This window comes from Diachasma alloeum, unplaced genomic scaffold (genome assembly GCF_001412515.2).
Source record: "Diachasma alloeum isolate Michigan unplaced genomic scaffold, Dall2.0 Dall_scaffold_00606, whole genome shotgun sequence".
NCBI lineage: Eukaryota > Metazoa > Arthropoda > Insecta > Hymenoptera > Braconidae > Diachasma > Diachasma alloeum.
This window is the reverse complement of record NW_021680738.1, coordinates 1,152-13,392: the sequence shown is the minus strand read 5'-3', so window position 1 is coordinate 13,392 and position 12,241 is coordinate 1,152. Positions and strand designations below refer to the sequence as shown.

The following is a 12,241-nucleotide window of genomic DNA, read 5'->3' as shown; positions in this document are numbered from 1 at the left end:
ATTTTGAGAAAAAATGAAAATAGTAAGTTGAAATGTATGATTACAGCTCTTAAAATATTGAAGATTCGTATTTTGGATAGGCGCAATCGGCCGAGCAGTTTCGGAGAAATTTAACCTTTTGTACAAATCTCTTTCATTAAAAGGTTGAATATCTTTCTGTAGACATCTTGTAGCATGTGGTTACGGTTGTATACCTGTCACAAGGACAGGGAATTGCTACGGATCCATTCGGAAGCTTACTACCAATGGAATTGGTAGAAATGAAAAAAAGAAAAGGACTAATAACGCAAAAAGTAACGGTTACATGCCTTCTGTCAGATGGGCTCGAACCCCTGCTTATTTTTATCGAGATTTATAAAAAATTTCCCAAAATTTATGCTTAACATACACGCGCACACACACAACCTCCAAAAAAAGGAAAAGACTAATAAAACAAAAAGTAACGGTCATATGCATTCTGTTGGATAGGCTCGAACGCCTGCTTGATTCGACTTAAACCACTGTACCCACTTCGCTACTAAAATTCTGTTAGCTACGATTGAATCAATTTGAACCATTGAAGAAATCGTTGAAAAACTAGTTTTTCATTACATTGTCCGTAAAACGTCGGTTTACGGACACTTCGTGTTCGTCCAACGACGTTTACGGCCATTGTAAAGAAACATCATGTTCGTCACTCGGCCCGAAACAACTTTTCTGAGTCGTGTGATTGCATTCCTTGGCTTCGCCTCGGTCTACATCCCTCACAGTCGTCAGAAAAGTTTTCTTTTCAGCCTTGTGACGAAAATATCTATTAGACGAAATACGAGAGTTTTGAAAATAATGGATGAATCCAATCAATGAATATCACTACCAGCTTCTTCTCCAAACATGTTTGAAATAACATCCAAACCATTTTTCTAAGCCATCATTAAATTGATTTGGAACATTATTTGTATTATATAGATTGAATTTTAATTAATGTTGGTGGATAAAGCATGATAATATTTATATTTCGAAAAAAAACAACGATCAATTCCGATCGATGCGTTAGTGAGCAATTCACGAACAAATTTGTCACATATACACCCAAATATGGGCAGACTCTGAAAATTGCGATTTTCCGACCTTCGAGATCATAATAGCTAAAACAAAAAATCGAAAACTTCAATTTGAACGTTTAGAGACCTTCGATTCGCGAGCAATAACCGCATTAACATCAAATGCCATCTTCTATTAACCGAAATGCCGCTGGGGAAAATAATTCGGCAAGTATTTCTCAAATTTTAAAATGATTCAAGTATTTCCCTTAAACTTCTCTACAAAAGAACGATCCCTCGGTGATGGCTCTCGTTTGTTTGTAACGAAGCTATCAGGAAAAATCTGATCATCTTGCAGTTCTTGGAGCATTATTACTGATGCTTCTATGACGGAAAGGATGTGAAGAAACGAATTGTCCCGTTTCGTCACTTCATTGCAAAAATAAGTAAAATGGAGAGCATCTTTGTCGAATTTTTAGTGGCATATATTTTATGAATTACCTCCATCTTTTAATATGCACCAGAGGATTCAGATCACATCCAGCGTTCGATAAGGCAGTCTCGTATTTATTATAGTCAGCATCCGGCATGTTACTGCATAAGTAATAAATAATGAACAATCGAATTTTGTCATCAGGCGTTCCACAGTCAGCATCATTGATAATGTCCAAAAGGCTTCTATCTAACGTCTGCCTGGACATTATTTTCTCCTCAATTTCAAAAAAAGTATCAAGCCTCCTTGATTTGATGGCATTTAAAATTCCAGTCGCAATCGTGGTGTGCATATCAATTAATCGTTTCATTTCTAGTAATTGAGGCAAGGAGTTGACTGCATTTGTGAGAAGAGCTGTGTTGTTTTGTAGCATGGGATAAGGTGAAACTTCTTCATCAGTTCCCTAAGATAACAATTGCAAAAAATATTGATGATAAAAGCAATGAGAAGTCCCAAATTATAAGAAGATACTTTTCGTCGGCTCTTTACATATGGCGAGTCACCAAATTTTTCGTCATTATGCAACTTTTTCTCATTATTTTTTCATTAATAGTGCAGTGGTTAGGTAAGACAAGTTTCAAGCGGTGATTTGAGTGTTTAACCCAAGCAAATAGGCCTAATTTCACAGGAATTTCTGTTGTAAATCATTTTTCTTCAATCCCAAGATATTTGTTAATAATTGATCCAACGTAAAATTCACTCATCTCTTTTGTAAATCTATAGATTATTTTCATTTTAATCATAACTTTTAGTTACCCGATAATTTGAACAATATTTATTGCTCACCATCGAAGATTTGAGTTTCTTGACTTCATGCTCACAAGCTCTGTATTGCTCCAATTCCTCCTGAATAGCCTCGGCAACCCTAGGAAAAGGGCTGCCCTTGTGCTGCAGCCAAAACCGATCTTTGTTATTGAGCTCACATGCCCTAGTCTTAGCTCTAGCGCCTCCAGCAGGTGACTTCCCCACAGTCTCCTCCACAACTAATCTATTTAGCGCCAACTCGAGGACATCATGAGCAAGCGCTTGATATGTCCAGGTGTGATGCAAAGGTGTTGCCATGTCAATACTTCTATCCAGAATAATCAGCAGAGGCCGTTGGAATGTTAAATGTCCCGTCGCCTCGCCCTGGAACAAATTGTTCCGGGTGTCCCACACATTTTCTCTCAACTTTTTATCCAATTTTTTAGCCACCATCTCCGCAGCATTGCCTCTGGGACACCGAATGATTGGAACTGTTCCTAATGTCACGAAAACAGAGAACAAACTTTCGACGATGGTGTCCATTATGGACTCCATTTCAGTGTCCCTGATTTCCCCTCGGTTTATCGCATGATATGAGATCATATCGCTGTTTTGGTGCCTCAAAACAAACAGATCGTCTTCTAGAGTAATAAAATTCAGGTATTGATCGAACACTTTGTGGATGTTAGCCACGGCTCCGGCCATCAATGCTGCAGAAGCTAAGTCCTCCATTCTTCCTCTCGATATTGGGGATATAAAGTTGACATGGTAAATGTCATAATGGCCAGTCTGGAGGTCTTGGCCGATTCTACCAAGGTTCTCGTCAGTTGGGGCACAGAAATAAATTGCTGGAACTTCCGGGATCGGATCTCTGTCTGAATGTAGTTGCCTAGAAAAAAAACAACCATGGGTCGAGACTGAGATGACATTGAAAATCATGAAACAAGGACAATTTGTTGAGAGAATTTTTTTTTCAGAAACGTTCATAAACTATAAAAATTAGTCTTCTGTAGATTTTTGCATAAATCTAATAATTTAAGAGATATTCGCCTAAATAATAAACCACTTGACCATATCAGAAAAGAGTCAGGATCCTTCAAGTTATGTCTCCCTTCGGGAATTTGATTGATTTTTATAAAAAATTGCCCTTTACAGATTTTCCCAACGTCTTCAATCCCAAAATATGTAAAAATCAATCTCCGTATGAATTATTGTTATTTTATCTCTCCCAAACGATCTTTATCCATCAATTCTTCAGTAGTTCGTAACTAATCAATGAACCGACCATATTTATGGAAAAAATCTGAACTTACATGTGTAAAGTGACTCCCAGTTCTCTCAACTCCTTAATGGAAATCAAAGGAGAAATAATGTCCTGTCCCATTCGGTCATAAATCAAAATCTTCCAGGTAGGGACCGTCGTATTAGATTTCGTTTCCTGCTGGTTTAGATTCAGCATTTGCCTCAAGGCATCTGCAGGAAATAATCACATCAAAGTTCAATGAATAATGCATCACCAACATCCATACTTCATCGCCGAAAATTTTTTAAAGTATTCCAGATGTGAATTCTACAATGATTTTACTCACGTATTTGTTTATCCCTGAGACTTATCATATTGATAATTCATCCCCCAGAATAAAAATCCTAGAAACAAATACTTCTTTTATTATCTATTTAAAATGAGAAAGAATTACAATGCTGACGTTGGAATTGTCACTCGACAACCACAAAATGACGTAGGGTAAAACTACATATGAATGTATGGTGAAATCTTTACCGTCAGTCGATCAAGAAGAATAATATCTAACCTGAAAAATAAATTGTTCTCAAAGAAGAGGTTCTTCGTATTGTTCAAATAAAATTTAAGTAAAAGTGAACAAAATTCATTATCTCACTGATAATGAAGAGCCTGCCAAAGACGAGACTACTACTCGATAAAATACATCATGTAACAATATGGGCCTGCATCGGTCTCTCAGTTGCTGGTATACTTGACATCTCTTACATTGGATGGAATTACTGCGTGTACATTAAACCGGCGAGGAAAGCGGAGGAGCTGAAGGTGAAACAGAAACTTCTGGATGAGGGAACAGCTATGGGGATCAGCGTTCAGGGGATTTCTCCGTAGTTGCTGAGATAAACAGGATTAATAAATACGAATAAATTTGAAGTACTTATGATGGAATATTTTTATGTGAAATTGAGGAACAGAATGTAATACCTATTTATTTTGCACGAAAAATGCAAAAAAAAAGAAATTAATCATTATTTAATTATCTGTTTGTTGGATTAATAATGATACACATCGTTGCAAACTTTGGAAAAATAATATAGTCAATTTACATTGTTAAGCGCAATTTCTGCCAAGCATTAACAATATTTCCTTAGTTTTTACAAATTGCAAACTATTCCCCTAGATTCTTCCTATTTGTTTAATAAAATAAAGATTTCATCGTTATTTGTGATAGAAGCAATAATTATTTTTCTCTATTTACCCTGTTAATAATGAAAATGATTAGTGAAATTATTGATTGAATTAAGTTTGTTGTGAAATGAGATAAAAGTCATTGTTGACGTCACTCAAAATTTCTCCTCTTGCGCAGCTCGTTGGTGGCACCAATCAAGATTTGAGCATGTGTAACCATGACATACATGCTAATCAGCGCCACCTATTTCGGGTACTGTGCGTAACTTAGATAGAGAGTCCTCGTATGTACAGTCGTCAAATTAAGTTCTGGGAGTAACTAGACGTTGGTTGGCAATGTTGGATTGCACGGAGTATAGGACCGAAACGAACGAGCGGTTCGTACCTCGATGGTGTTTTAGTTCGTGCTCCAGTGATTGGGTAGAGTGGGGGAATTTGGACGGATTTTCAATGCCGGCAACGGCAACTCAAACCTCCACAATAACAAAAACAAAGTAAATATCCGGAGCACAGTGGGTGTAGGAAAAAAGTTGCATAATTTAGAAAAATATATGTATTTAATTATCACTGACGGTGCTGATGAGTTGGCAAGTATTGGAGTATTTTGTATTTTCTTCGTCTCGGTAAATATTCAATCATTTTGAGAATGAGTTATTCTGGAGAGGGAAATTGTCAAAAGACAGATTGCCATAGATTTTCTCAACTATACAGAAGTCTCTTAACATAAACTCCGAAAATTACGCATTCCATAATCTATTGACAATATCATTGTTGAATGAAAACTTTTCTCAATTTTGTTATTGATGCAATATGAAAATAAAAGGATAATAATATTTGAAACTTTTGATTCAGACAGACTATCAGAAATAACTTCTATTTGCTATTCATGAAATTTTCTGAACGATTTTTTTTTTGTTAAAGGGTTTGTTTATTTCATTTGAATGTAAAGTAACTGATAAAGTTTTTTTTTAGCAGAATTCTTAAAATATCCATTCTTGTCAATTTACATTGCACATATGGGAGCGAAACATCGAGAAGAAACTGACAATTTCGATCAGATGCTCTATAGTGAATTGAATCAACAAACAAACAAAATAATCACAAGCCATTGGATGCGAGAAAGAATTGAATAATTCACCTGAATATATTTATGATATTCACCTTCATGGTGCTTATAGCTAAGAGAAATCAAGGTATTCGTCTTGGCAAGTCTTCAATTATTTTAGTAACGAATGATTTTAAAGGGGAAAGTGAAAAGAGAAAGATTTCTTATGAATATTTTATCAACTACATAAGAGGTCTTTTCACATCAATTCCTAAAATCATTTCAGTAGAAACAAAATCTGCTGGCAAAATTTTCTTTAGAAAACTTTCCTCAATTTTTTTTCATTGATTGAATATGAGAATAAAAGAATAATAATATTTGAAAGTTTTAATTTAGACAGATTCTATCAGAAACACTTTCTCTTTTCTTTTTATAGTATTTCCCAAACCACTTTGGCTATTGAACAGTTTGTTTATTTTTGTTAGAGTGTAAAGTAACTGACAAAGGCTTTTATCTGTAATTAAATGAATTCTGCAAGTTTCTTCCATTTGCAGAGAAAGATATTGATCTTTGCAAATTTTTGTTGCAGATATCGGGCGAAACATCTGACAGACTAAGCATTTTCACAAAATTCAGGGGTGAATTGAATGAACTACCAAAATGAATGATCTGGGCTAAGTGGGTCAGAAAAAAATTAAATAAAATTTTCTGGAAATTTCAAATGTTTAATTCAATTCCCCAAAACGGCCGTAGAATTTCGATTNCTCGATTATCTTCAGAACTACAATAGTCAAAACCTCAAATGAGAATTCATAATGAAGCTAGGAAAATCTCCAACCCCACCCACCCTTTATGAACCCGTTTTGCCACAGGATTCCACCCAAAACCCCACAAAATCACATTTCTGTCCAAGATTCGGTTTCGCTAATTATCTCGATAAAGAATGCTCCGACACATCACCAGCTTCTTTCTGGATCAGGAACTCCCGTATGGACTCTCTGACATGATCAACCCCCACCCCTTGCCCCCAGAATTCCAAAAAAAATGTCAAGAAGTTTAATTCGATTCCCCAAAATGTCCATAGAATTTAGATCCTCTCAAGAACTTCAATAGTGAGAACCTCAAATTAGAATTCATAATGAAGCCAGGAAAATTTCCAATCCCACTCACCCTTTATGAACCCGTTTTGCCCCAGGATTACCTCGAAAACCCCACGAAATCACATTTCTGTCCAAGATTCGGTTCCACTGATTATCTCGAGAACGAATGCTCCAAGAGACATCACCAGCTTCTTTTTGGATCAGGAACTCCCCTATGGACTCCCTGACATGACCCACTCCTACCCAATTGACAACAGCACATACAGTTTAAAAAATGTCATGACATTACACTCAATCGTTTTTATTCCTGCATTATTTCTAAATGTTGTTTTTTTATCATCATTTTTTGTTCGTTTTTTTAGACTGGACGTTGGCGAGTATCCATCTCAGCCACAATTTTTGTGCTTTGTTTTAAATCTCTCTTCCTCCGTTCCAGATTTCAATGATTTTTTCCTTTTGAATAGCCATCTGGGTATTGATGTCTACGACGTGTCCATTTAGGTATCTCTTCCAGCTTCCCTGGTTGCCTAAAAGAAACAGAAGATAAGAAACGTCAATTACTCTCATGACATATTCTATCGTTAGTGGAGTCCTGACAACGTTTTCAACAACAAAATAACATAGAAACAACAATGATTAACCAGGGCCAGGCGAAAATTCGAGCTACTTGCAGCTAGCAGGGGAAGGGGGGAATGCAAATTTGAATTATTGCAATCGCTTGGTGGTTCGAAGGTGGTCAAAGGTAGTCCACTTTTAGCTTTTTGGTGGTAAAAATCAATTAATTATAAATAATCAAAAATTTCACCTGAAGCCAGCGGGAAGGATGCATGTTTTTGAAAAATTCAACATATGAATTTATATATAGAATCCTGTGGTGGTCAAAGGTGGCCCGACACCAAATTCATCCGTTCATTTTTTCAACTGATAATAAATAATGTTTATCGGGTCTGTCTTACCGAGAGGTACTCCCCCCACCACTTCCCACTCCGGGCCCTTTAAATCATTTCGGAGCACGTTTGGAGGTTAGAAAATTGGTTTAATGAATAAGATTCTCAGACTTGAGTTCTTTTGTTATTCAATTTGTGTTTTTTTAATGAACGTGGAGTGAATACTACAAAAAAACATAATTGAACTTATAACGGAGCATTATTCGTCTGAATATAATCGTAATAAATTGTGTGGAAGTGACACTGAGAAGATGATGATCGAAAAAAATGCAACGATAAATGACAAATCATTTTCCCCGCTCCTATGTTTTTTAGATCGACAGTAGTAGTACAATCACACCTGTTCAAGACTGATTGAACCCATGTGACAGCTCCAGAATAATTTCATCAAGGAGTTGAACCACCTGACCAGTATACATATACAAGATGACGTGAATCCTGAAAGGAATTATTCATTTAGAGCCATCACTTTTTCATTCCGTTGATTCACGGGCACCAGGAGAAGAGGAAGCTCCAGCTGTATTATGCTAGTGGTAGTGACCATCTCGACGCTGTTCCAGGGTAAAATGTGATTAGAAACTCATCTCGAGGAAGCAAGGGTTCAGGAAGAAATACCAGTCCCATTATTATTTTTTTGTTTTCAAAAGCTTAGTACATGACACAAAAGGTCTCTACAGCTGGATGAAAAACCATAAGTTTCAGGAATATATGAGGAAGATTTTTCAGGACGGTGAAACCGAGTGTGAAATAATACAGTGCAAACAATGCAGTATGCACAGCGTGAAAATCATTTTCTGCCGAATTTGTTAGACTTTCAAAGATCGGTGGGTCTGGTGAAACATCTCCAAAAATTGTTTCGATAGAGAATTAGTTTTCTTCCGTGATCATCTCTCGTAATATTCCGGAATTTTCAATCGCTTCCATAGTTTTTGACCCTCATCAGCCGATCCTGGCTTCGTCTAGTTCAAAATCATTCATTGAACCTGCATCTCATTTCACCCAGTTTGCTTTATTTCTTTCCAATACCTCTGCGGTGAGAATATATGAACTTCAAGAAATATAAAATTTCAATTGATCTAGAAGCATATCCCTAGTATATTCCAATCCATGTCATTGAGGCACTCTTTCATTATTCTGAAAAACAATTTTTTTATAAAATAAGCGTCCATATCGGAAGACGGTCTATCTGATTTTAGACATCGGATAAGCAACGGCACTTTCTACTAATAAGATTCTGACACACAAAGATTGAATTCATCATTCGATTTGACATCATAATTTCTATTCTGAAGGCATGTATTGGTGATTATAACTCGGAGGAATTCTTTGGTATTTTCAGTCACACAATTCTATTCTTTGCATTTAGATCTTTTCATAATTTTTATAATATGATAGAAAGTGATGGTTTTTGATTTTTATGCCATAGGAGCCCAGAATCACGCGATTCTGGGCCCTATGACATAAAATAGTATACGAAACTCGTGCGTAATGGTGTTTTTTGACTCGTGGGATTGTAAAACTCGCCTTCGGCTCGTTTTACAACTTCCCACGAGCCGAAAAACCCATTACGCACTTGTTGCGTGATATACTATTCTAGCACTGTAGATTTTGTAACCTTCAAACGTGCTCCGAAATGATTTAAAGGGCCCGGAGTGGGAAGTGGTGGGGGGAGTACCTCTCGGTAAGACAGACCCAATAAACATTATTTATTATCAGTTGAAAAAATGAACGGATGAATTTGGTGTTCGGCCACCTTTGACCACCACAGGATTCTACATATAAATTCATATGTTGAGTTTTTCAAAAAGATGCATCCCTCCTGCTGGCTGCAGGTGAAATTTATGATTATTTATAAGGAATTGATTTTTACCACCAAAAAGCTAAAAGTGGACTACCTTTGACCACCTTCGAACCACCAAGCGATTGCAATAATCCAAATTTGCATTCCCTCCTTCCCCCTGCTAGCTGTAACTAGCCAAAATTCGCCCACAATCGCTTTGTGCAGATGGGCCAATTCTAAATGCAAAAAAAATCAACCCATAGATCTCTGTCCTCGCTTCACGTATGACAAAATTTAATAGAAAAACTTAGCGATTTCGTTAGATAATTCTATTGGTTTTCTGTAGAAATTCCAGTAGTTTTTGGCCGTTTCTTTTAAAATGTTCAATAGAAAATATCCTATAAACAGTCAATATGACTCGATTTTTCTATACAACTTATTCTATTGAAATATTTTCCATTGAAATTTCTTCGGCTCAAATTTTCTAAGTTTTTTTGTTTGNCTTTTTTGTTTCTTATTCTGTTCGTGTTTATTTTTTCCGGTAGAGCTTCTCATATTTCCTATGAAGTTTTCGAGAAATATTTCCGATTTTCGAGAGAATTCTCCGGTTTCTGAAAAAATTCCTAAAAATTCTCCAGTTTTCGAAAAAATTACAAGGATATTTAGAGTTTTCAAACAAAATTCGAGGAAATTCTAGGATTTCCGAGCACGTTCGAAGAAATTCTTCAGTTTTCTAGAAAATTCCAGAAAAAACTTGGTTTTTCGAGACAGCTGTAGATAATTCTTAGGTTTTCGAGAAAATTCTAGGAAAATTCTCCGGTTTTTGAAAAAATTAGAGGGGGCGGGGTGATATGGACAACTGAAATAAAATGGACACTCAAAAATTGGCGAAAAAAATTTTTTTTTCAAAATCCAAAATTTTAAAAATTGATTCATTGGGCATTATGGACACCTGATAAATCTGTTCGGACAGGACTAAAATGAACACTCAAAACATTTTCAATAATTGATTTTTAAAAATAGTTTCTTGGAAAAGTCCACAACTTAGAAATTATTCAAGAGTGGGGTAAAATAGACATCCGAAAAATTTGGTCCTATTCCAAAATAAAGAAAATTTTTAAAGGACATTTTCCAACAGAATCGTGTCGGTATCTTTGTATAAAGAAAAATTAGAGTTGGGAAAGATATTAACAAACAAACTTCGACTTTATTAAATTTTCCATTGAAGTTTGAAATATAAAGTAGCTTTGAATTTCCTGTTTTACTCTTGAAATAACTTTGAAATTATTAATTTTTTTTCAATGATCAATTGCACGCCCTACTCTGACATTGATCTGACCTTTTGTTCAATTGCGAAATTTATAAGATGGCTACTTTTCTACTCACAGAGGAAATCACCATAAAACAATAGGCGGAGAGGAGGGTGAATGAGCAAGAAAAAATTTGATGTACCACCCCCCACGACGAACGCCAAAAATAAGTTTTTTTTTTCAATTTGAAAAATTAAAATTGTTGAAACATAAAAAATTGAGGAAGAAATCGAGGTGTCCATTTTACCCTGTTTTTTTCTTATTACGACGCAGTTTCATGAGAATGTGTTGGTTTTTATGATCTTCAAATGAAGTCGGAAGAGTAGATTTGATCAAATTCAACTCATTATTTAAATCTGGTGAAAATATTGCCCTACCCNTTTTACCCTGTTTTTTCCTTATTACGACGCAGTTTCATGAGAATGTGTTGGTTTTTATGATCTTCAAATGAAGTTGGAAGAGTAGATTTGATCAAATCCAACTCGTTATTTAAATCTGGTGAAAATATTGCCCTACCCTCCCCTGTAACAATACCTCGAATTTTCAAAAAAAAAATCGAGGAAATTCTAAGGTGTTTGAGTACGTTCTAGAAAATTCTTAGGTTTTCGAGAAAATTATAGGAAAATTCTCCGGTTTTCGAGAAAATTATAGGGATATCCTTAGCGGACCAAGTTGATAGTTGAACTCTCCATAATTTCCTGTGTTTCAGAGAAAACTGAGAGTCAGTTGAGAGTCGGAGTGACGAGGCCAAAAATATATTTTATGCAAACCGATCTCTTTACTATCGACTTTTTTTAACCTGTCAGTAGGCGCGCGGTTCCACCACCGTTCTTGAGACGTGCGATAAGGGAACCGCTCATCGGCTTCTCGTATTAATAGAGCCAAATAGCGCCATAGGCGGTGCTGTTCGGCGTTCTGCGGCAAGAGCCCCATACCCGTTGTTACGTTCCAAGCTGGTTCTCCGTTGAACAGATGGGGCGCGTTTCGCAATCGACTTAGTAGCAGTAGCAGTACTGTAACCCTATCTAATTTCGCTTTACTGCAGCTACGGTAGTTGATTCCGAAACGCACCCATGGCAGGTCCAATGCCCGTGGAGCGCTAAAGCACTCTGCTCCACAAGTGCGGGAATTTTCGAATAAAAATAATTGAACACGAACACCAATTTAATTAGATAATCCAATCGAAACGTTTATATTTACTTTTCAAAACTTAGAAGATATTTTACAACAACACTTTGGATTTTTAAAACTTGAGAAGACGATAACATTTTCTCTCGAACTTCTCGTATCCACGTATGGGGTGGATCTGTCCTTACTCTTACTCTAAAAATTAGTCTAAGTGTCGAAGACGAAGGGCTCATCCCACAGAAAAGAG

At 36.2% G+C, this 12,241-nt stretch overlaps 1 protein-coding gene and 2 long non-coding RNA genes across 5 annotated transcripts in view; 1 reads left to right on the top strand and 2 right to left on the bottom strand.

Annotated features, from left to right (window-relative positions):
• LOC107043611 (protein sly1 homolog) overlaps positions 1 to 3,990 on the bottom strand; it is a 184,944-nt gene extending 180,954 nt beyond the window's left edge. For both annotated transcript variants that reach the window (XM_015265173.1, XM_015265174.1), the window contains exons 1-4: positions 3,846 to 3,990; positions 3,570 to 3,729; positions 2,299 to 3,145; positions 1,521 to 1,915 (exon numbers count right to left, since the gene is read on the bottom strand). In XM_015265173.1, coding sequence (XP_015120659.1) covers positions 1,521 to 1,915; positions 2,299 to 3,145; positions 3,570 to 3,729; positions 3,846 to 3,873 — 1,430 coding nt within the window. In that variant the 5' untranslated portion in view covers positions 3,874 to 3,990. The remainder of the gene's footprint in view (positions 1 to 1,520; positions 1,916 to 2,298; positions 3,146 to 3,569; positions 3,730 to 3,845) is intronic.
• A 1,125-nt stretch (positions 3,991 to 5,115) lies between these two features.
• LOC107043609 lies at positions 5,116 to 6,480 on the top strand. Of its 2 annotated transcripts, none has more exons than XR_001461258.1 (3): positions 5,116 to 5,307; positions 5,660 to 5,877; positions 6,319 to 6,480. It is a non-coding gene; the product is annotated as an uncharacterized LOC107043609 (long non-coding RNA). The 2 variants fall into 2 exon arrangements; XR_001461259.1 differs by having other exon boundaries at positions 5,657 to 5,877.
• A 634-nt stretch (positions 6,481 to 7,114) lies between these two features.
• LOC107043608 lies at positions 7,115 to 8,200 on the bottom strand. The gene is made up of 2 exons (XR_001461257.2): positions 7,635 to 8,200; positions 7,115 to 7,356 (listed from the first exon to the last, which is right to left on the bottom strand). It is a non-coding gene; the product is annotated as an uncharacterized LOC107043608 (long non-coding RNA).
• Between the last annotated feature and the right edge of the window lie 4,041 nt (positions 8,201 to 12,241).